General features: G+C 41.8%; 1 protein-coding gene across 3 annotated transcripts in view; it reads right to left on the reverse strand.

The window, feature by feature from the left end:
* Nucleotides 1-21,313, reverse strand: part of gnsa (glucosamine (N-acetyl)-6-sulfatase a) — a 40,952-nt gene extending 19,639 nt beyond the window's left edge. For 2 of the 3 annotated variants that reach the window (XM_071331579.1, XM_071331578.1), the window contains exons 1-4: nt 20,922-21,313; nt 19,265-19,324; nt 15,737-15,943; nt 13,698-13,763 (exon numbers count right to left, since the gene is read on the reverse strand). In XM_071331579.1, the coding sequence (XP_071187680.1) occupies nt 13,698-13,763; nt 15,737-15,943; nt 19,265-19,324; nt 20,922-21,083 (495 nt within the window). In that variant the 5' untranslated portion in view covers nt 21,084-21,313. The remainder of the gene's footprint in view (nt 1-13,697; nt 13,764-15,736; nt 15,944-19,264; nt 19,325-20,921) is intronic. The other variant, XM_071331577.1, reaches the window with a different exon arrangement.
* Between the last annotated feature and the right edge of the window lie 3,076 nt (nt 21,314-24,389).

Below are 24,389 nucleotides of genomic sequence, written 5' to 3' on the forward strand. Positions count from 1 at the left end.
TAGAACAGACAGTGTAGTACCTAGAGTTCCTCTCCTGTATAGACTACAGAGGAGATAAAGTTGTCTGTAGTGTTTCTAGATTCAGTAGACTACAGAGGAGATAAAGTTGTCTGTAGTGTTTCTAGATTCAGTAGACTACAGAGGAGATAAAGTTGTCCGTCGTGTTTCTAGATTCAGTAGACTACAGAGGAGATAAAGTTGTCCGTCGTGTTTCTAGATTCAGTAGACTACAGAGGAGATAAAGTTGTCTGTAGTGTTTCTAGATTCAGTAGACTACAGAGGAGATAAAGTTGTCTGTAGTGTTTCTAGATTCAGTAGACTACAGAGGAGATAAAGTTGTCTGTAGTGTTTCTAGATTCAGTAGACTACAGAGGAGATAAAGTTGTCCGTCGTGTTTCTAGATTCAGTAGACTACAGAGGAGATAAAGTTGTCCGTAGTGTTTCTAGATTCAGTAGACTACAGAGGAGATAAAGTTGTCCGTAGTGTTTCTAGATTCAGTAGACTACAGAGGAGATAAAGTTGTCCGTAGTGTTTCTAGATTCAGTAGACTACAGAGGAGATAAAGTTGTCCGTCGTGTTTCTAGATTCAGTAGACTACAGAGTAGATAAAGTTGTCTGTAGTGTTTCTAGATTCAGTAGAGTACAGAGGAGATAAAGTTGTCTGTAGTGTTTCTAGATTCAGTAGACTACAGAGGAGATAAAGTTGTCCGTCGTGTTTCTAGATTCAGTAGACTACAGAGGAGATAAAGTTGTCTGTAGTGTTTCTAGATTCAGTAGACTACAGAGGAGATAAAGTTGTCTGTAGTGTTTCTAGATTCAGTAGACTACAGAGGAGATAAAGTTGTCTGTAGTGTTTCTAGATTCAGTAGACTACAGAGGAGATAAAGTTGTCCGTCGTGTTTCTAGATTCAGTAGACTACAGAGGAGATAAAGTTGTCTGTCGTGTTTCTAGATTCAGTAGACTACAGAGGAGATAAAGTTGTCTGTCGTGTTTCTAGATTCAGTAGACTACAGAGGAGATAAAGTTGTCCGTCGTGTTTCTAGATTCAGTAGACTACAGAGGAGATAAAGTTGTCTGTAGTGTTTCTAGATTCAGTAGACTACAGAGGAGATAAAGTTGTCTGTGGTGTTTCTAGATTCAGTAGACTACAGAGGAGATAAAGTTGTCCGTCGTGTTTCTAGATTCAGTAGACTACAGAGGAGATAAAGTTGTCTGTGGTGTTTCTAGATTCAGTAGACTACAGAGGAGATAAAGTTGTCCGTAGTGTTTCTAGATTCAGTAGACTACAGAGGAGATAAAGTTGTCTGTAGTGTTTCTAGATTCAGTAGACTACAGAGGAGATAAAGTTGTCTGTAGTGTTTCTAGATTCAGTAGACTACAGAGGAGATAAAGTTGTCTGTAGTGTTTCTAGATTCAGTAGACTACAGAGGAGAGAAAGTTGTCCGTCGTGTTTCTAGATTCAGTAGACTACAGAGGAGATAAAGTTGTCCGTCGTGTTTCTAGATTCAGTAGACTACAGAGGAGATAAAGTTGACCGTCGTGTTTCTAGATTCAGTAGACTACAGAGGAGATAAAGTTGTCTGTAGTGTTTCTAGATTCAGTAGACTACAGAGGAGATAAAGTTGTCTGTAGTGTTTCTAGATTCAGTAGACTACAGAGGAGATAAAGTTGTCCGTCGTGTTTCTAGATTCAGTAGACTACAGAGGAGATAAAGTTGACCGTCGTGTTTCTAGATTCAGTAGACTACAGAGGAGATAAAGTTGTCTGTAGTGTTTCTAGATTCAGTAGACTACAGAGGAGATAAAGTTGTCTGTAGTGTTTCTAGATTCAGTAGACTACAGAGGAGATAAAGTTGTCCGTCGTGTTTCTAGATTCAGTAGACTACAGAGGAGATAAAGTTGTCTGTAGTGTTTCTAGATTCAGTAGACTACAGAGGAGATAAAGTTGTCTGTAGTGTTTCTAGATTCAGTAGACTACAGAGGAGATAAAGTTGTCCGTCGTGTTTCTAGATTCAGTAGACTACAGAGGAGATAAAGTTGTCTGTAGTGTTTCTAGATTCAGTAGACTACAGAGGAGATAAAGTTGTCTGTAGTGTTTCTAGATTCAGTAGACTACAGAGGAGATAAAGTTGACTGTAGTGTTTCTAGATTCAGTAGACTACAGAGGAGATAAAGTTGACCGTCGTGTTTCTAGATTCAGTAGACTACAGAGGAGATAAAGTTGTCTGTAGTGTTTCTAGATTCAGTAGACTACAGAGGAGATAAAGTTGTCTGTAGTGTTTCTAGATTCAGTAGACTACAGAGGAGATAAAGTTGTCTGTAGTGTTTCTAGATTCAGTAGACTACAGAGGAGATAAAGTTGTCCGTCGTGTTTCTAGATTCAGTAGACTACAGAGGAGATAAAGTTGTCTGTAGTGTTTCTAGATTCAGTAGACTACAGAGGAGATAAAGTTGTCTGTAGTGTTTCTAGATTCAGTAGACTACAGAGGAGATAAAGTTGTCTGTAGTGTTTCTAGATTCAGTAGACTACAGAGGAGATAAAGTTGACTGTAGTGTTTCTAGATTCAGTAGACTACAGAGGAGATAAAGTTGACCGTCGTGTTTCTAGATTCAGTAGACTACAGAGGAGATAAAGTTGTCTGTAGTGTTTCTAGATTCAGTAGACTACAGAGGAGATAGTTGTCTGTAGTGTTTCTAGATTCAGTAGACTACAGAGGAGATAAAGTTGTCCGTCGTGTTTCTAGATTCAGTAGACTAGAGGAGATAAAGTTGTCTGTCGTGTTTCTAGATTCAGTAGACTACAGAGGAGATAAAGTTGTCTGTAGTGTTTCTAGATTCAGTAGACTACAGAGGAGATAAAGTTGTCCGTCGTGTTTCTAGATTCAGTAGACTACAGAGGAGATAGTTGTCTGTAGTGTTTCTAGATTCAGTAGACTACAGAGGAGATAAAGTTGTCTGTCGTGTTTCTAGATTCAGTAGACTACAGAGGAGATAAAGTTGTCTGTCGTGTTTCTAGATTCAGTAGACTACAGAGGAGATAAAGTTGTCTGTCGTGTTTCTAGATTCAGTAGACTACAGAGGAGATAAAGTTGTCTGTAGTGTTTCTAGATTCAGTAGACTACAGAGGAGATAAAGTTGTCCGTCGTGTTTCTAGATTCAGTAGACTACAGAGGAGATAGTTGTCTGTAGTGTTTCTAGATTCAGTAGACTACAGAGGAGATAAAGTTGTCTGTCGTGTTTCTAGATTCAGTAGACTACAGAGGAGATAAAGTTGTCTGTCGTGTTTCTAGATTCAGTAGACTACAGAGGAGATAAAGTTGTCCGTCGTGTTTCTAGATTCAGTAGACTACAGAGGAGATAAAGTTGTCTGTAGTGTTTCTAGATTCAGTAGACTACAGAGGAGATAAAGTTGTCTGTGGTGTTTCTAGATTCAGTAGACTACAGAGGAGATAAAGTTGTCCGTCGTGTTTCTAGATTCAGTAGACTACAGAGGAGATAAAGTTGTCTGTGGTGTTTCTAGATTCAGTAGACTACAGAGGAGATAAAGTTGTCCGTAGTGTTTCTAGATTCAGTAGACTACAGAGGAGATAAAGTTGTCTGTAGTGTTTCTAGATTCAGTAGACTACAGAGGAGATAAAGTTGTCTGTAGTGTTTCTAGATTCAGTAGACTACAGAGGAGAGAAAGTTGTCCGTCGTGTTTCTAGATTCAGTAGACTACAGAGGAGATAAAGTTGTCCGTCGTGTTTCTAGATTCAGTAGACTACAGAGGAGATAAAGTTGACCGTCGTGTTTCTAGATTCAGTAGACTACAGAGGAGATAAAGTTGTCTGTAGTGTTTCTAGATTCAGTAGACTACAGAGGAGATAAAGTTGTCTGTAGTGTTTCTAGATTCAGTAGACTACAGAGGAGATAAAGTTGTCCGTCGTGTTTCTAGATTCAGTAGACTACAGAGGAGATAAAGTTGTCTGTAGTGTTTCTAGATTCAGTAGACTACAGAGGAGATAAAGTTGTCTGTAGTGTTTCTAGATTCAGTAGACTACAGAGGAGATAAAGTTGTCTGTAGTGTTTCTAGATTCAGTAGACTACAGAGGAGATAAAGTTGTCCGTCGTGTTTCTAGATTCAGTAGACTACAGAGGAGATAAAGTTGTCTGTAGTGTTTCTAGATTCAGTAGACTACAGAGGAGATAAAGTTGTCTGTAGTGTTTCTAGATTCAGTAGACTACAGAGGAGATAAAGTTGTCTGTAGTGTTTCTAGATTCAGTAGACTACAGAGGAGATAAAGTTGACTGTAGTGTTTCTAGATTCAGTAGACTACAGAGGAGATAAAGTTGACCGTCGTGTTTCTAGATTCAGTAGACTACAGAGGAGATAAAGTTGTCTGTAGTGTTTCTAGATTCAGTAGACTACAGAGGAGATAGTTGTCTGTAGTGTTTCTAGATTCAGTAGACTACAGAGGAGATAAAGTTGACCGTCGTGTTTCTAGATTCAGTAGACTACAGAGGAGATAAAGTTGTCTGTCGTGTTTCTAGATTCAGTAGACTACAGAGGAGATAAAGTTGTCTGTAGTATTTCTAGATTCAGTAGACTACAGAGGAGATAAAGTTGTCTGTAGTGTTTCTAGATTCAGTAGACTACAGAGGAGATAAAGTTGTCTGTAGTGTTTCTAGATTCAGTAGACTACAGAGGAGATAAAGTTGACCGTCGTGTTTCTAGATTCAGTAGACTACAGAGGAGATAAAGTTGTCTGTAGTGTTTCTAGATTCAGTAGACTACAGAGGAGATAAAGTTGTCTGTCGTGTTTCTAGATTCAGTAGACTACAGAGGAGATAAAGTTGTCCGTCGTGTTTCTAGATTCAGTAGACTACAGAGGAGATAAAGTTGTCTGTAGTGTTTCTAGATTCAGTAGACTACAGAGGAGATAAAGTTGACTGTAGTGTTTCTAGATTCAGTAGACTACAGAGGAGATAAAGTTGACCGTCGTGTTTCTAGATTCAGTAGACTACAGAGGAGATAAAGTTGTCTGTAGTGTTTCTAGATTCAGTAGACTACAGAGGAGATAAAGTTGTCTGTAGTGTTTCTAGATTCAGTAGACTACAGAGGAGATAAAGTTGTCCGTCGTGTTTCTAGATTCAGTAGACTACAGAGGAGATAAAGTTGTCTGTCGTGTTTCTAGATTCAGTAGACTACAGAGGAGATAAAGTTGTCTGTAGTGTTTCTAGATTCAGTAGACTACAGAGGAGATAAAGTTGTCCGTCGTGTTTCTAGATTCAGTAGACTACAGAGGAGATAAAGTTGTCTGTAGTGTTTCTAGATTCAGTAGACTACAGAGGAGATAAAGTTGTCTGTAGTGTTTCTAGATTCAGTAGACTACAGAGGAGATAAAGTTGTCTGTAGTGTTTCTAGATTCAGTAGACTACAGAGGAGATAAAGTTGTCCGTCGTGTTTCTAGATTCAGTAGACTACAGAGGAGATAAAGTTGTCTGTAGTGTTTCTAGATTCAGTAGACTACAGAGGAGATAAAGTTGTCTGTCGTGTTTCTAGATTCAGTAGACTACAGAGGAGATAAAGTTGTCCGTCGTGTTTCTAGATTCAGTAGACTACAGAGGAGATAAAGTTGTCTGTAGTGTTTCTAGATTCAGTAGACTACAGAGGAGATAAAGTTGTCTGTAGTGTTTCTAGATTCAGTAGACTACAGAGGAGATAAAGTTGTCTGTAGTGTTTCTAGATTCAGTAGACTACAGAGGAGATAAAGTTGTCTGTAGTGTTTCTAGATTCAGTAGACTACAGAGGAGATAAAGTTGTCTGTAGTGTTTCTAGATTCAGTAGACTACAGAGGAGATAAAGTTGTCCGTCGTGTTTCTAGATTCAGTAGACTACAGAGGAGATAAAGTTGTCTGTAGTGTTTCTAGATTCAGTAGACTACAGAGGAGATAAAGTTGTCTGTGGTGTTTCTAGATTCAGTAGACTACAGAGGAGATAAAGTTGTCCGTCGTGTTTCTAGATTCAGTAGACTACAGAGGAGATAAAGTTGTCTGTGGTGTTTCTAGATTCAGTAGACTACAGAGGAGATAAAGTTGTCCGTAGTGTTTCTAGATTCAGTAGACTACAGAGGAGATAAAGTTGTCTGTAGTGTTTCTAGATTCAGTAGACTACAGAGGAGATAAAGTTGTCTGTAGTGTTTCTAGATTCAGTAGACTACAGAGGAGATAAAGTTGTCTGTAGTGTTTCTAGATTCAGTAGACTACAGAGGAGATAAAGTTGTCTGTAGTGTTTCTAGATTCAGTAGACTACAGAGGAGATAAAGTTGTCTGTAGTGTTTCTAGATTCAGTAGACTACAGAGGAGATAAAGTTGTCCGTCGTGTTTCTAGATTCAGTAGACTACAGAGGAGATAAAGTTGTCCGTCGTGTTTCTAGATTCAGTATACTACAGAGGAGATAAAGTTGACCGTCGTGTTTCTAGATTCAGTAGACTACAGAGGAGATAAAGTTGTCTGTAGTGTTTCTAGATTCAGTAGACTACCGAGGAGATAAAGTTGTCCGTCGTGTTTCTAGATTCAGTAGACTACAGAGGAGATAAAGTTGTCTGTAGTGTTTCTAGATTCAGTAGACTACCGAGGAGATAAAGTTGTCTGTCGTGTTTCTAGATTCAGTAGACTACAGAGGAGATAAAGTTGTCTGTAGTGTTTCTAGATTCAGTAGACTACAGAGGAGATAAAGTTGATCTTCGTGTGTCTAGATTCAGTAGACTACAGAGGAGATAAAGTTGTCTGTAGTGTTTCTAGATTCAGTAGACTACAGAGGAGATAAAGTTGTCTGTAGTGTTTCTAGATTCAGTAGACTACAGAGGAGATAAAGTTGTCTGTAGTGTTTCTAGATTCAGTAGACTACAGAGGAGATAAAGTTGTCTGTAGTGTTTCTAGATTCAGTAGACTACAGAGGAGATAAAGTTGTCTGTAGTGTTTCTAGATTCAGTAGACTACAGAGGAGATAAAGTTGTCTGTAGTGTTTCTAGATTCAGTAGACTACAGAGGAGATAAAGTTGTCTGTAGTGTTTCTAGATTCAGTAGACTACAGAGGAGATAAAGTTGTCTAGTGTTTCTAGATTCAGTAGACTACAGAGGAGATAAAGTTGTCTGTAGTGTTTCTAGATTCAGTAGACTACAGAGGAGATAAAGTTGTCTGTAGTGTTTCTAGATTCAGTAGACTACAGAGGAGATAAAGTTGTCTGTAGTGTTTCTAGATTCAGTAGACTACAGAGGAGATAAAGTTGTCTGTAGTGTTTCTAGATTCAGTAGACTACAGAGGAGATAAAGTTGTCCGTCGTGTTTCTAGATTCAGTAGACTACAGAGGAGATAAAGTTGACTGTCGTGTTTCTAGATTCAGTAGACTACAGAGGAGATAAAGTTGACCGTCGTGTTTCTAGATTCAGTAGACTACAGAGGAGATAAAGTTGACTGTAGTGTTTCTAGATTCAGTAGACTACAGAGGAGATAAAGTTGACCGTCGTGTTTCTAGATTCAGTAGACTACAGAGGAGATAAAGTTGACCGTCGTGTTTCTAGATTCAGTAGACTACAGAGGAGATAAAGTTGACTGTAGTGTTTCTAGATTCAGTAGACTACAGAGGAGATAAAGTTGACCGTCGTGTTTCTAGATTCAGTAGACTACAGAGGAGATAGTTGTCTGTAGTGTTTCTAGATTCAGTAGACTACAGAGGAGATAAAGTTGTCTGTAGTGTTTCTAGATTCAGTAGACTACAGAGGAGATAGTTGTCTGTAGTGTTTCTAGATTCAGTAGACTACAGAGGAGATAAAGTTGTCTGTAGTGTTTCTAGATTCAGTAGACTACAGAGGAGATAAAGTTGACTGTCGTGTTTCTAGAGTCAGTAGACTACAGAGGAGATAGTTGTCTGTAGTGTTTCTAGATTCAGTAGACTACAGAGGAGATAGTTGTCTGTAGTGTTTCTAGATTCAGTAGACTACAGAGGAGATAGTTGTCTGTAGTGTTTCTAGATTCAGTAGACTACAGAGGAGATAAAGTTGTCTGTAGTGTTTCTAGATTCAGTAGACTACAGAGGAGATAAAGTTGACCGTCGTGTTTCTAGATTCAGTAGACTACAGAGGAGATAAAGTTGTCTGTAGTGTTTCTAGATTCAGTAGACTACAGAGGAGATAAAGTTGACCGTCGTGTTTCTAGATTCAGTAGACTACAGAGGAGATAAAGTTGACTGTAGTGTTTCTAGATTCAGTAGACTACAGAGGAGATAAAGTTGACTGTAGTGTTTCTAGATTCAGTAGACTACAGAGGAGATAAAGTTGTCTGTAGTGTTTCTAGATTCAGTAGACTACAGAGGAGATAGTTGTCTGTAGTGTTTCTAGATTCAGTAGACTACAGAGGAGATAGTTGTCTGTAGTGTTTCTAGATTCAGTAGACTACAGAGGAGATAAAGTTGTCCGTCGTGTTTCTAGATTCAGTAGACTACAGAGGAGATAAAGTTGACCGTAGTGTTTCTAGATTCAGTAGACTACAGAGGAGATAAAGTTGTCCGTCGTGTTTCTAGATTCAGTAGACTACAGAGGAGATAAAGTTGTCTGTAGTGTTTCTAGATTCAGTAGACTACAGAGGAGATAAAGTTGTCTGTAGTGTTTCTAGATTCAGTAGACTACAGAGGAGATAAAGTTGTCTGTAGTGTTTCTAGATTCAGTAGACTACAGAGGAGATAAAGTTGACTGTAGTGTTTCTAGATTCAGTAGACTACAGAGGAGATAAAGTTGACCGTCGTGTTTCTAGATTCAGTAGACTACAGAGGAGATAAAGTTGTCTGTAGTGTTTCTAGATTCAGTAGACTACAGAGGAGATAGTTGTCTGTAGTGTTTCTAGATTCAGTAGACTACAGAGGAGATAAAGTTGACCGTCGTGTTTCTAGATTCAGTAGACTACAGAGGAGATAAAGTTGTCTGTCGTGTTTCTAGATTCAGTAGACTACAGAGGAGATAAAGTTGTCTGTAGTATTTCTAGATTCAGTAGACTACAGAGGAGATAAAGTTGTCTGTAGTGTTTCTAGATTCAGTAGACTACAGAGGAGATAAAGTTGTCTGTAGTGTTTCTAGATTCAGTAGACTACAGAGGAGATAAAGTTGACCGTCGTGTTTCTAGATTCAGTAGACTACAGAGGAGATAAAGTTGTCTGTAGTGTTTCTAGATTCAGTAGACTACAGAGGAGATAAAGTTGTCTGTCGTGTTTCTAGATTCAGTAGACTACAGAGGAGATAAAGTTGTCCGTCGTGTTTCTAGATTCAGTAGACTACAGAGGAGATAAAGTTGTCTGTAGTGTTTCTAGATTCAGTAGACTACAGAGGAGATAAAGTTGACTGTAGTGTTTCTAGATTCAGTAGACTACAGAGGAGATAAAGTTGACCGTCGTGTTTCTAGATTCAGTAGACTACAGAGGAGATAAAGTTGTCTGTAGTGTTTCTAGATTCAGTAGACTACAGAGGAGATAAAGTTGTCTGTAGTGTTTCTAGATTCAGTAGACTACAGAGGAGATAAAGTTGTCCGTCGTGTTTCTAGATTCAGTAGACTACAGAGGAGATAAAGTTGTCTGTCGTGTTTCTAGATTCAGTAGACTACAGAGGAGATAAAGTTGTCTGTAGTGTTTCTAGATTCAGTAGACTACAGAGGAGATAAAGTTGTCCGTCGTGTTTCTAGATTCAGTAGACTACAGAGGAGATAAAGTTGTCTGTAGTGTTTCTAGATTCAGTAGACTACAGAGGAGATAAAGTTGTCTGTAGTGTTTCTAGATTCAGTAGACTACAGAGGAGATAAAGTTGTCTGTAGTGTTTCTAGATTCAGTAGACTACAGAGGAGATAAAGTTGTCCGTCGTGTTTCTAGATTCAGTAGACTACAGAGGAGATAAAGTTGTCTGTAGTGTTTCTAGATTCAGTAGACTACAGAGGAGATAAAGTTGTCTGTCGTGTTTCTAGATTCAGTAGACTACAGAGGAGATAAAGTTGTCCGTCGTGTTTCTAGATTCAGTAGACTACAGAGGAGATAAAGTTGTCTGTAGTGTTTCTAGATTCAGTAGACTACAGAGGAGATAAAGTTGTCTGTAGTGTTTCTAGATTCAGTAGACTACAGAGGAGATAAAGTTGTCTGTAGTGTTTCTAGATTCAGTAGACTACAGAGGAGATAAAGTTGTCTGTAGTGTTTCTAGATTCAGTAGACTACAGAGGAGATAAAGTTGTCTGTAGTGTTTCTAGATTCAGTAGACTACAGAGGAGATAAAGTTGTCCGTCGTGTTTCTAGATTCAGTAGACTACAGAGGAGATAAAGTTGTCTGTAGTGTTTCTAGATTCAGTAGACTACAGAGGAGATAAAGTTGTCTGTGGTGTTTCTAGATTCAGTAGACTACAGAGGAGATAAAGTTGTCCGTCGTGTTTCTAGATTCAGTAGACTACAGAGGAGATAAAGTTGTCTGTGGTGTTTCTAGATTCAGTAGACTACAGAGGAGATAAAGTTGTCCGTAGTGTTTCTAGATTCAGTAGACTACAGAGGAGATAAAGTTGTCTGTAGTGTTTCTAGATTCAGTAGACTACAGAGGAGATAAAGTTGTCTGTAGTGTTTCTAGATTCAGTAGACTACAGAGGAGATAAAGTTGTCTGTAGTGTTTCTAGATTCAGTAGACTACAGAGGAGATAAAGTTGTCTGTAGTGTTTCTAGATTCAGTAGACTACAGAGGAGATAAAGTTGTCCGTCGTGTTTCTAGATTCAGTAGACTACAGAGGAGATAAAGTTGTCCGTCGTGTTTCTAGATTCAGTATACTACAGAGGAGATAAAGTTGACCGTCGTGTTTCTAGATTCAGTAGACTACAGAGGAGATAAAGTTGTCTGTAGTGTTTCTAGATTCAGTAGACTACCGAGGAGATAAAGTTGTCCGTCGTGTTTCTAGATTCAGTAGACTACAGAGGAGATAAAGTTGTCTGTAGTGTTTCTAGATTCAGTAGACTACCGAGGAGATAAAGTTGTCTGTCGTGTTTCTAGATTCAGTAGACTACAGAGGAGATAAAGTTGTCTGTAGTGTTTCTAGATTCAGTAGACTACAGAGGAGATAAAGTTGATCTTCGTGTGTCTAGATTCAGTAGACTACAGAGGAGATAAAGTTGTCTGTAGTGTTTCTAGATTCAGTAGACTACAGAGGAGATAAAGTTGTCTGTAGTGTTTCTAGATTCAGTAGACTACAGAGGAGATAAAGTTGTCTGTAGTGTTTCTAGATTCAGTAGACTACAGAGGAGATAAAGTTGTCTGTAGTGTTTCTAGATTCAGTAAACTACAGAGGAGATAAAGTTGTCTGTAGTGTTTCTAGATTCAGTAGACTACAGAGGAGATAAAGTTGTCTGTAGTGTTTCTAGATTCAGTAGACTACAGAGGAGATAAAGTTGTCTGTAGTGTTTCTAGATTCAGTAGACTACAGAGGAGATAAAGTTGTCCGTCGTGTTTCTAGATTCAGTAGACTACAGAGGAGATAAAGTTGACTGTCGTGTTTCTAGATTCAGTAGACTACAGAGGAGATAAAGTTGACCGTCGTGTTTCTAGATTCAGTAGACTACAGAGGAGATAAAGTTGACTGTAGTGTTTCTAGATTCAGTAGACTACAGAGGAGATAAAGTTGACCGTCGTGTTTCTAGATTCAGTAGACTACAGAGGAGATAAAGTTGACCGTCGTGTTTCTAGATTCAGTAGACTACAGAGGAGATAAAGTTGACTGTAGTGTTTCTAGATTCAGTAGACTACAGAGGAGATAAAGTTGACCGTCGTGTTTCTAGATTCAGTAGACTACAGAGGAGATAGTTGTCTGTAGTGTTTCTAGATTCAGTAGACTACAGAGGAGATAAAGTTGTCTGTAGTGTTTCTAGATTCAGTAGACTACAGAGGAGATAGTTGTCTGTAGTGTTTCTAGATTCAGTAGACTACAGAGGAGATAAAGTTGTCTGTAGTGTTTCTAGATTCAGTAGACTACAGAGGAGATAAAGTTGTCTGTAGTGTTTCTAGATTCAGTAGACTACAGAGGAGATAGTTGTCTGTAGTGTTTCTAGATTCAGTAGACTACAGAGGAGATAGTTGTCTGTAGTGTTTCTAGATTCAGTAGACTACAGAGGAGATAGTTGTCTGTAGTGTTTCTAGATTCAGTAGACTACAGAGGAGATAAAGTTGTCTGTAGTGTTTCTAGATTCAGTAGACTACAGAGGAGATAAAGTTGACCGTCGTGTTTCTAGATTCAGTAGACTACAGAGGAGATAAAGTTGTCTGTAGTGTTTCTAGATTCAGTAGACTACAGAGGAGATAAAGTTGACCGTCGTGTTTCTAGATTCAGTAGACTACAGAGGAGATAAAGTTGACTGTAGTGTTTCTAGATTCAGTAGACTACAGAGGAGATAAAGTTGACTGTAGTGTTTCTAGATTCAGTAGACTACAGAGGAGATAAAGTTGACCGTCGTGTTTCTAGATTCAGTAGACTACAGAGGAGATAGTTGTCTGTAGTGTTTCTAGATTCAGTAGACTACAGAGGAGATAAAGTTGTCTGTAGTGTTTCTAGATTCAGTAGACTACAGAGGAGATAGTTGTCTGTAGTGTTTCTAGATTCAGTAGACTACAGAGGAGATAAAGTTGTCCGTCGTGTTTCTAGATTCAGTAGACTACAGAGGAGATAAAGTTGACCGTAGTGTTTCTAGATTCAGTAGACTACAGAGGAGATAAAGTTGTCCGTCGTGTTTCTAGATTCAGTAGACTACAGAGGAGATAAAGTTGTCTGTAGTGTTTCTAGATTCAGTAGACTACAGAGGAGATAAAGTTGTCTGTAGTGTTTCTAGATTCAGTAGACTACCGAGGAGATAAAGTTGTCCGTCGTGTTTCTAGATTCAGTAGACTACAGAGGAGATAAAGTTGTCTGTAGTGTTTCTAGATTCAGTAGACTACAGAGGAGATAAAGTTGTCCGTCGTGTTTCTAGATTCAGTAGACTACAGAGGAGATAAAGTTGACCGTCGTGTTTCTAGATTCAGTAGACTACAGAGGAGATAAAGTTGTCTGTAGTGTTTCTAGATTCAGTAGACTACAGAGGAGATAAAGTTGTCTGTAGTGTTTCTAGATTCAGTAGACTACAGAGGAGATAAAGTTGTCCGTCGTGTTTCTAGATTCAGTAGACTACAGAGGAGATAAAGTTGACTGTAGTGTTTCTAGATTCAGTAGACTACAGAGGAGATAAAGTTGTCTGTAGTGTTTCTAGATTCAGTAGACTACAGAGGAGATAAAGTTGTCTGTAGTGTTTCTAGATTCAGTAGACTACAGAGGAGATAAAGTTGTACGTCGTGTTTCTGCCGGAACATTCTCAACATTCTCCTGATCCTGACCTCTAGTGACCTCTAGCCTCAGTTACCCTTGCAGATATAGTAAACAAGGTATGTCAACAATCTTTGATTGATGTGATTTTCGTTCCCAGAGGAAAAAAACAGGACAGAGCGAGCAGCAGACGAAGGACAGTTGATTAATGAGTCAGGAATACTGGCAGAAATACGTCTCTGGGGGTCAAAGTGGACTATTAGATTAGACTCACTAGACTGCTGAGGCGACGTGTTGTCCTCACCAGAGTCTAGACTGATGTAGTGACGTTAGTAATATAGTGTATAATGTAGTCTCACCAGTCCGACCCAGTAGTCCCATCCCAGAGGAACGTGTTCCACTCCTCCTGCATCTGGGTTCCCATACTGAAACAGAGAAAGAGGCAGTTTCCATACTGAAACACAGAGACAGAGGCAGTTTCTATACTGAAACACAGAGACAGAGGCAGTTTCTATACTGAAACACAGAGACAGAGGCAGTTTCTATACTGAAACACAGAGACAGAGGCAGTTTCTATACTGAAACAGAGACAGAGGCAGTTTCTATACTGAAACAGAGACAGAGGCAGTTTCTATACTGAAACACAGAGACAGAGGCAGTTTCTATACTGAAACAGAGACAGAGACAGTTTCTATACTGAAACACAGAGACAGAGGCAGTTTCTATACTGAAACACAGAGACAGAGGCAGTTTCTATACTGAAACACAGAGACAGAGGCAGTTTCTATACTGAAACAGAGACAGAGACAGTTTCTATACTGAAACACAGAGACAGAGGCAGTTTCTATACTGAAACAGAGACAGAGGCAGTTTCTATACTGAAACAGAGACAGAGGCAGTTTCTATACTGAAACACAGAGACAGAGGCAGTTTCTATACTGAAACACAGAGACAGAGGCAGTTTCTATACTGAAACACAGAGACAGAGGCAGTTTCTATACTGAAACACAGAGACAGAGGCAGTTTCCATACTGAAACACAGAGACAGAGGCAGTTTCTATACTGAAACAGAGACAGAGGCAGTTTCTATACTGAAACAGAGACAGAGGCAGTTTCTATACTGAAACAGAGACAGAGGCAGTTTCTATACTAAAACACAGAGACAGAGGCAGTTTCTATACTGAAACACAGAGACAGAGGCAGTTTCTATACTGAAACAGAGACAGAGGCAGTTTCTATACTGAAACAGAGAGACAGAGGCAGTTTCTATACTGAAACAGAGACAGAGGCAGTTTCTATACTGAAACAGAGACAGAGGCAGTTTCTATACTGAAACAGAGACAGAGGCAGTTTCTATACTGAAACAGAGACAGAGGCAGTTTCCATACTGAAACACAGAGACAGAGGCAGTTTCTATACTGAAACACAGAGACAGAGGCAGTTTCTATACTGAAACAGAGACAGAGGCAGTTTCTATACTGAAACAGAGACAGAGGCAGTTTCTATACTGAAACAGAGGCAGTTTCTATACTGAAACAGAGACAGTTTCTATACTGAAACACAGAGACAGAGGCAGTTTCTATACTGAAACACAGACAGAGGCAGTTTCCCAGTGTAGAAGGTCTGGTAGCCAGCGTAGGGTTAGTGGTAGAGTTGGTGAGGTGTAGTTACCTGGTTGAGGTACTTCCCAGTGTAGAAGGTCTGGTAGCCAGCGTAGGGTTAGTGGTAGAGTTGGTGAGGTATATTTACCTGGTTGAGGTACTTCCCAGTGTAGAAGGTCTGGTAGCCAGCGTAGGGTTAGTGGTAGAGTTAGGTGGTAGAGGTATATTTACCTGGTTGAGGTACTTCCCAGTGTAGAAGGTCTGGTAACCAGCGTAGGGTTAGTGGTAGAGTTAGGTGGTAGAGGTGTATTTACCTGGTTGAGGTACTTCCCAGTGTAGAAGGTCTGGTAACCAGCGTAGGGTTAGTGGTAGAGTTAGGTGGTAGAGGTGTATTTACCTGGTTGAGGTACTTCCCAGTGTAGAAGGTCTGGTAACCAGCGTAGGGTTAGTGGTAGAGTTGGTGAGGTATATTTACCTGGTTGAGGTACTTCCCAGTGTAGAAGGTCTGGTAGCCAGCGTAGGGTTAGTGGTAGAGTTAGGTGGTAGAGGTGTAGTTACCTGGTTGAGGTACTTCCCAGTGTAGAAGGTCTGGTAGCCAGCGTAGGGTTAGTGGTAGAGTTAGGTGGTAGAGGTGTAGTTACCTGGTTGAGGTACTTCCCAGTGTAGAAGGTCTGGTAGCCAGTGTAGGGTTAGTGGTAGAGTTGGTGAGGTATATTTACCTGGTTGAGGTACTTCCCAGTGTAGAAGGTCTGGTAACCAGCGTAGGGTTAGTGGTAGAGTTGGTGAGGTGTAGTTACCTGGTTGAGGTACTTCCCAGCGAAGAAGGTCTGGTAGCCAGCGTAGGCCTGCAGTAGAGCAGGGAAGGTCTTGGGCTCCTGGGTCTTCTGCCAGGCTGTGCTGCTGCAGTTCCCCTCCAGAGTGTTGTTGATCACATGGTGGTTATGAGGATACTTCCCTGTTAGGATGCTGGCTCTGCTGGGACAGCACAGTGGGCTGGCGACAAACTGGGGTCAACACAACAACACACTCCCATCAGGTAAGATAACCCTAGCACCAAGTCTAACTGTTAGGATGCTGGCTCTGCTGGGACAACATACTCCCATCAGCATGTCTCCTGGTGTAGTGTAACCCTCATACACCCATTCATCTCCCGTCCCTGCTGAAACCCTCATACACCCATTCATCTCCCGTCCTGCCTCTGAAACCCTCATACACCCATTCATCTCCCGTCCTGCTGTTGAAACCCTCATACACCCATTAATCTCCAGTCCTGCTGCTGAAATCCTCATACACCCATTCATCTCCCGTCCTGCTGCTGAAACCCTCATACACCCATTCATCTCCCGTCCTGCTGCTGAAACCCTCATACACCCATTAATCTCCAGTCCTGCTGCTGAAATCCTCATACACCCATTCATCTCCCGTCCTGCTGCTGAAACCCTCATACACCCATTCATCTCCCGTCCTGCTGAAACCCTCATACACCCATTCATCTCCCGTCCTGCTGAAACCCTCATACACCCATTCATCTCCTGTCCTGCTGAAACCCTCATACACCCATTCATCACCCGTCCTGCTGCTGAAACCCTCATACACCCATTCATCTCCCGTCCTGCTGAAACCCTCATACACCCATTCATCTCCCGTCCTCCTGAAACCCTCATACACCCATTCATCTCCTGTCCTGCCGCTGAAACCCTCATACACCCATTCATCTCCCGTCCTGCTGCTGAAACCCTCATACACCCATTCATCTCCCGTCCTGCTGCTGAAACCCTCATACACCCATTCATCTCCCGTCCTGCTGCTGAAACCCTCATACACCCATTCATCTCCCGTCCTGCTGAAACCCTCATACACCCATTCATCTCCCGTCCTCCTGAAACCCTCATACACCCATTCATCTCCCGTCCTGCTGCTGAAACCCTCATACACCCATTCATCTCCCGTCCTGCTGCTGAAACCCTCATACACCCATTCATCTCCTGTCCTGCTGCTGAAACCCTCATACACCCATTCATCTCCCGTCCTGCTGCTGAAACCCTCATACACCCATTCATCTCCTGTCCTGCTGCTGAAACCCTCATACACCCATTCATCTCCTGTCCTGCTGCTGAAACCCTCATACACCCATTCATCTCCCGTCCTGCTGTTGAAACCCTCATACACCCATTCATCTCCTGTCCTGCCGCTGAAACCCTCATACACCCATTCATCTACCGTCCTGCCGCTGAAACCCTCATACACCCATTCATCTCCCGTCCTGCTGAAACCCTCATACACCCATTCATCTCCCGTCCTGCCGCTGAAACCCTCATACACCCATTCATCTCCCGTCCTGCCGCTGAAACCCTCATACACCCATTCATCTCCCGTCCTGCTGCTGAAACCCTCATACACCCATTCATCTCCCGTCCTGCTGCTGAAACCCTCATACACCCATTCATCTCCCGTCCTGCTGCTGAAACCCTCATACACCCATTCATCTCCCGTCCTGCTGCTGAAACCCTCATACACCCATTCATCTCCCGTCCTGCTGCTGAAACCCTCATACACCCATCTCCTCCAGAAGGATCCTGCATTTTGTTGGACGATGTATCCCGTACATACGACTTGAAACTTGACCTGTACACTCAGCGTTGGAGACCAACCCTAACCCCTAACTCTGAACAGGATACTCACAGCGTTGGAGACCAACCCTAACTCTGAACAGGATACTCACAGCGTTGGAGACCTAACCCCTAACTCTGAACAGGATACTCACAGCGTTGGAGACCAACCCTAACCCCTAACTCTGAACAGGATACTCACAGCGTTGGAGACCAACCCTAACCCCTAACTCTGAACAGGATACTCACAGCGTTGGAGACCAACCCTAACCCCTAACTCTGAACAGGATACTCACAGCGTTGGAGACCAACCCTAACCCCTAACTCTGAACAGGATACTCACAGCGTTGGAGACCAACCCTAACCCCTAACTCTGAACAGGATACTCACAGCGTTGGAGACTAACCCTAACCCCTAACTCTGAACAGGATACTCACAGCGTTGGAGACCAACCCTAACCCCTAACTCTGAACAGGATACTCACAGCGTTGGAGACTAACCCTAACCCCTAACTCTGAACAGGATACTCACAGTGTTAGAGACCAACCCTAACCCCTAACTCTGAACAGGATACTCACAGCGTTGGAGACCAACCCTAACCCCTAACTCTGAACAGGATACTCACAGTGTTGGAGACCAACCCTAACCCCTAACTCTGAACAGGATACTCACAGCGTTGGAGACCAACCCTAACTCTGAACGGGATACTCACAGCGTTGGAGACGAACCCTAACCCCTAACTCTGAACAGGATACTCACAGCGTTGGAGACTAACCCTAACCCCTAACTCTGAACAGGATACTCACAGCGTTGGAGACCAACCCTAACCCCTAACTCTGAACAGGATACTCACAGCGTTGGAGACCAACCCTAACCCCTAACTCTGAACAGGATACTCACAGTGTTGGAGACCAACCCTAACCCCTAACTCTGAACAGGATACTCACAGCGTTGGAGACCAACCCTAACCCCTAACTCTGAACAGGATACTCACAGTGTTAGAGACCAACCCTAACCCCTAACTCTGAACAGGATACTCACAGCGTTGGAGACCAACCCTAACCCCTAACTCTGAACAGGATACTCACAGTGTTGGAGACCAACCCTAACCCCTAACTCTGAACAGGATACTCACAGTGTTGGAGACCAACCCTAACCCCTAACTCTGAACAGGATACTCACAGCGTTGGAGACCAACCCTAACCCCTAACTCTGAACAGGATACTCACAGCGTTGGAGACCAACCCTAACCCCTAACTCTGAACAGGATACTCACAGTGTTGGAGACCAACCCTAACCCCTAACTCTGAACAGGACACTCACAGCGTTGGAGACCAACCCTAACTCTGAACAGGATACTCACAGCGTTGGAACCCCCCTAACTCTGAACAGGATACTCACAGTGTTGGAGACCAACCCTAACCCCTAACTCTGAACAGGATACTCACAGTGTTGGAGACCAACCCTAACCCCTAACTCTGAACAGGATACTCACAGTGTTGGAGACCAACCCTAACTCTGAACAGGATACTCACAGCGTTGGAGACCAACCCTAACCCCTAACTCTGAACAGGATACTCACAGCGTTGGAGACCAACCCTAACCCCTAACTCTGAACAGGATACTCACAGTGTTGGAGACCAACCCTAACCCCTAACTCTGAACAGGACACTCACAGGGTTAGAGACCAACCCTAACTCTAAACAGGATACTCACAGCGTTGGTAAAGGTGATCCCTGCTTCACCAATCAGCTTCTTGGTCTTGTTCAGTGGGGTCTGAAGAAACACAATACAGGATTTAAAATAATGTCCCATTCTGAAACCTCACAGACACACCTGTTCAGGTAACTTATTTCACACTGATCTGTCATCCTCATCAACATCTGGCAGATCTAAACTTTAGAATAATACAATCTGAAAATGTACCTGGATAACATCATCAAACAGTATCACAAGAGTCTCCTGACTTGTAGTATACCTACTCAGCATACTGAACTAGTTCAGACTGGCTGCCAAAGACCTGGATTACATCATCAAACAGTATCATAAGAGTCTCCTGGCCAGACTTGTAGTATACCTACTCAGCATACTGAACTACTGCTTGTGCTTCTAGTTCCGACAATGCAGTAATAACCAACAAGTAATCTAACCTAACAATTCCACAACTACTACCTTATACACACAAGTGTAAAGGGATAAAGAATATGTACATAAAGATATATGAATGAGTGATGGTACAGAACAGCATAGGCAAGATGCAGTAGATGGTATAGAGTACAGTCTATACATATGAGATGAGTAATGTAGGGTATGTAAACATAAAGTGGCATAGTTTAAAGTGGCTAGTGAACTAGTTCAGACTGGAGGCCAAAGACCTGGACTGTGAGAGCAGGGCCCTGCTAATCAATAGGGTGAGAATAGAACTAACTGAAAACATGTCTGACTTGGGATTTAGGCCAGTTTAGAGAGGAGGAACTAATCACAGGTTTATGAAGAGACTGGTACATCAGCTTTAGCTATTGCTGTAGTCGTATGTATCAAGAGACTCACAGTAGGATTGCTGATCAGGTCCCCCCCTGTCCATGTAATCTGATCCATTATGGAAGAACATCTAGACTGATCCTAGATCAGGTCCCCCCCTGTCCATGTAATCTAACCATTATGGAATAACATCTAGACTGATCCTAGATCAGGTCCCCCCCTGTCCATGTAATCTGATCCATTATGGAATAACATCTAGACTGATCCTAGATCAGGTCCCCCCTGTCCATGTAATCTGATCCATTATGGAAGAACATCTAGACTGATCCTAGATCAGGTCCCCCCTGTCCATGTAATCTGATTCATTATGGAAGAACATCTAGACTGATCCTAGATCAGGTAACCCCCTGTCCATGTAATCTGATCCATTATGGAATAACATCTAGACTGATCCTAGATCAGGTCCCCCCCTGTCCATGTAATCTAACCATTATGGAATAACATCTAGACTGATCCTAGATCAGGTCCCCCCCTGTCCATGTAATCTGACCATTATGGAAGAACATCTAGACTGATCCTAGATCAGCAGGACTCCTGACATTTGACACATCCAGTCATGTGGTTGTTCTGTAGACTGGTGAGATCAGGGACGTGATTGGGCTAGGCAGACCTGAGGGGTAGATAACCTAGCAGGTCATGATCAACTTTGGCAAAACAACACACCCTCAACATAGCTGGGCGACATGTGATGGCGCAACTATCTAACTAACTCTGCAGGCTAACCGTTAGCTAAAGGTAAACACTGCGCGCATCAGCGCATAGCAGTCTAACCTAACGTTAGTTATACGAACATACCACCAATAGATTAAACTAATGTTGTAAAGTAATTTACCATGCCCCCAATAACGATGTCCAAGTCATCGGTGAGGATCAACACAACGTTGGGTCTGTGATACCACTTGGCAACAACACAGCAGCGGTTATTCCATAGCAAAGTGACGCAGATTAAGAGGAAATTCAATAACGTTGGCAGATTTAACCGAATCGAGGCCATTTTCACTGTGAAATTAAAGACTGTGTCTTCTCGCTGCGATTCCTAAATTGATAAAAGCGTGAAACGTAGTTAGGAAAATGTTCCCGTGAGGCGGTTAGAATGACTCCGTTGTAAAGTACGCACGAATAAGTAATCACCTTCGGGTCACGGATTTGTATACACCTTCAGAATAAGAGTCAAATCAAGCTTTATTTATACACCACACATTTCAGACAGAATGCAACGCAGTAGAGTACCATAGTATGAGTCATATTACCCATAAAACCTAAATGGTCAAACAAGGAAATGGTTCCAGTCATTTTTCCATCATTCATTAAGAGTTTAGAAACACTTAAAACAATGTCTGTTTTGATAACCGTGTAAACCTCTCTAGGACAAGGTGACTGAGGAAGCTGCTGGGTTAAATGCAGAAGACACTTTTCGGTGCATTCAGTTGTTCAACTGGCTAGGTATCCCCTCTCCCCCTTCCTCTTCTAATTAGCTAGATCATCATATTGATGGTTAGAAAAGCCTTTTAACACATTTAAATCAACATTTCCAACAGCATGGCTTGCTAAACACTTCTGGGGTTTCAAACAACAATGAACTATGTAAAATATTATATTATATTATAGCCCAGGCTTCAATCATATCTGTCTAAATTAGGGTTGAATATTTTCCCCGTATTTTACAAATGTTCCATCCTGAGAATAAATCATTTTTCTCACTGGTTAACCCGGTCTCAAAACCGGAACAGTCAGACATCATTACAGATAGCCAGGGGAACACTCCAACACAGACATAATGTACAGATAGCCAGGGGCAAACTCCAACACTCAGACATCATTTACAGATAGCCAGGGGAACACACCAACACTCAGACATCATTACAGATAGCCAGGGGAACACTCCAACACTCAGACATCATTACAGATAGCCAGGGGAACACTCCAACACTCAGACACCATTACAGATAGCCAGGGGAACACTCCAACACTCAGACATCATTACAGATAGCCAGGGTCACACTCCAACACTCAGACATCATTACAGATAGCCAGGGGAACACTCCAACACTCAGACATCATTACAGATAGCCAGGGGAACACTCCAACACTCAGACATCATTACAGATAGCCAGGGGAACACTCCAACACTCAGACATCATTACAGATAGCCAGGGGAACACTCCAACACTCAGATATCATTACAGATAGCCAGGGGAACACTCCAACACAGACATAATGTACAGATAGCCAGGGGAACACTCCAACACTCAGACATCATTACAGATAGCCAGGGACACACTCCAACACTCAGACATCATTACAGATAGCCAGGGACACACTCCAACACTCAGACATCATTACAAATAGCCAGGGGAACACTCCAACACTCAGACATCATTACAGATAGCCAGGGGAACACTCCAACACAGACATAATGTACAGATAGCCAGGGGAACACTCCAACACAGACATAATGTACAGATAGCCAGGGGAACACTCCAACACAGACATAATGTACAGATAGCCAGGGGAACACTCCAACACTCAGACATAATGTACAGATAGCCAGGGGAACACTCCAACACTCAGACATCATTACAGATAGCCAGGGACACACTCCAACACTCAGACATCATTACAGATAGCCAGGGGAACACTCCAACACTCAGACATCATTACAGATAGCCAGGGGAACACTCCAACACTCAGACATCATTACAGATAGCCAGGGGAACACTCCAACACTCAGACATCATTACAGATAGCCAGGGGAACACTCCAACACTCAGACATCATTACAGATAGCCAGGGGAACACTCCAACACTCAGACATAATTTACAGATAGCCAGGGGAACACTCCAACATCATTTACAGATAGTCAGGGGAACACTCCAACACTCAGACATCATTACAGATAGCCAGGGGAACACTCCAACACTCAGACATAATTTACAAACGAAGCATTTGTGTTTAGTGAGTCCTCCAGATCAGAGGCAGTAGGGATGACCAGGGATGTTCTCTTGATAAGTGTAAAGTAAATAGTAAAGTAAAGTACAGTACTTAAGTAGTACTTTTTTTCCCATAAGTACTTTACACCACTGGTTGGTCTGATGGGAATCCATGATGTCATTGGGCTCCTCCCTTGCTTGACGAACAATAAAAGAGCAATGGAGAACAAAAGCCCCTCCCCTTTCCCTCCCCGACACTTGTGCTTGACGTGACGTACCTGGACCACCTTTTGAGATGTGCCTTTTATGTGAACCAGGTGTTAAATTAGGTTCAAAGGAGACTGAAGTGTCAATGCTATTGTTAATATTGTCAATGCTCTTGTCAATATGGTAAATGCTATAATATTATTTGTGCTATTAAGGCTATTATCTATTTTCCTTTTTTGATATTGGTTTAGCAAAATTCTAAGTCTGGTAACATTTCCTAATAAAATGTAACACATTTCGGCCATTTGTATTCTTTTTCACAATCCTCAGTGCGAGACTATTATTTTGAAGGAAAACTAGTAATTTGCTGCTCGGTGGTCATGTGCTGCCTGACAACCGAGCCCCGGTCAGCTGATCTACCATGTGCTGCCTGACAACCGAGCCCCAGTCAGCTGATCTACCATGTGCTGCCTGACAACCGAGCCCCAGTCAGCTGATCTACCATGTGCTGCCTGACAACCGAGCCCCAGTCAGCTGATCTACCATGTGCTGCCTGACAACCGAGCCCCAGTCAGCTGATCTACCATGTGCTGCCTGACAACCGAGCCCCAGTCAGCTGATCTACCATGTGCTGCCTGACAACCGAGCCCCAGTCAGCTGATCTACCATGTGCTGCCTGACAACCGAGCCCCAGTCAGCTGATCTACCATGTGCTGCCTGACAACCGAGCCCCAGTCAGCTGATCTACCATGTGCACCGCACTACTTGGGGTATGACGTCAAATGAGGAAAACGTTCAATTGAACATGTCAATATAAAAATAAAATAAAACCATGTCAATATAAAAATAAATAAACCATGTCAATATAAAAATAAAATAAATAAAATAAAACATGTCAATATAAAAATAAAAAATAAAACATGTCAATATAGAAATAAAATAAAAACATGTCAATAGTGTAAAAAATAAATAAAAATATGTCAATATAGCCGGCAGGTTTTATTACCATATTCCTTCATTTATAACCATAATTTTTCTCCACACAGATATTATATATGGAATAATCGGGACATATTGTATAAAAATACTTGTTTGTTTGTAGAATATTGGTTCTGTAATAATATCGGTGAGCCAACTGGTAAATGCAGAGGGTCTTCATTAT

The sequence above is a fragment of the Salvelinus alpinus genome, chromosome 11 (assembly GCF_045679555.1).
Source record: "Salvelinus alpinus chromosome 11, SLU_Salpinus.1, whole genome shotgun sequence".
Lineage (NCBI taxonomy): Eukaryota > Metazoa > Chordata > Actinopteri > Salmoniformes > Salmonidae > Salvelinus > Salvelinus alpinus.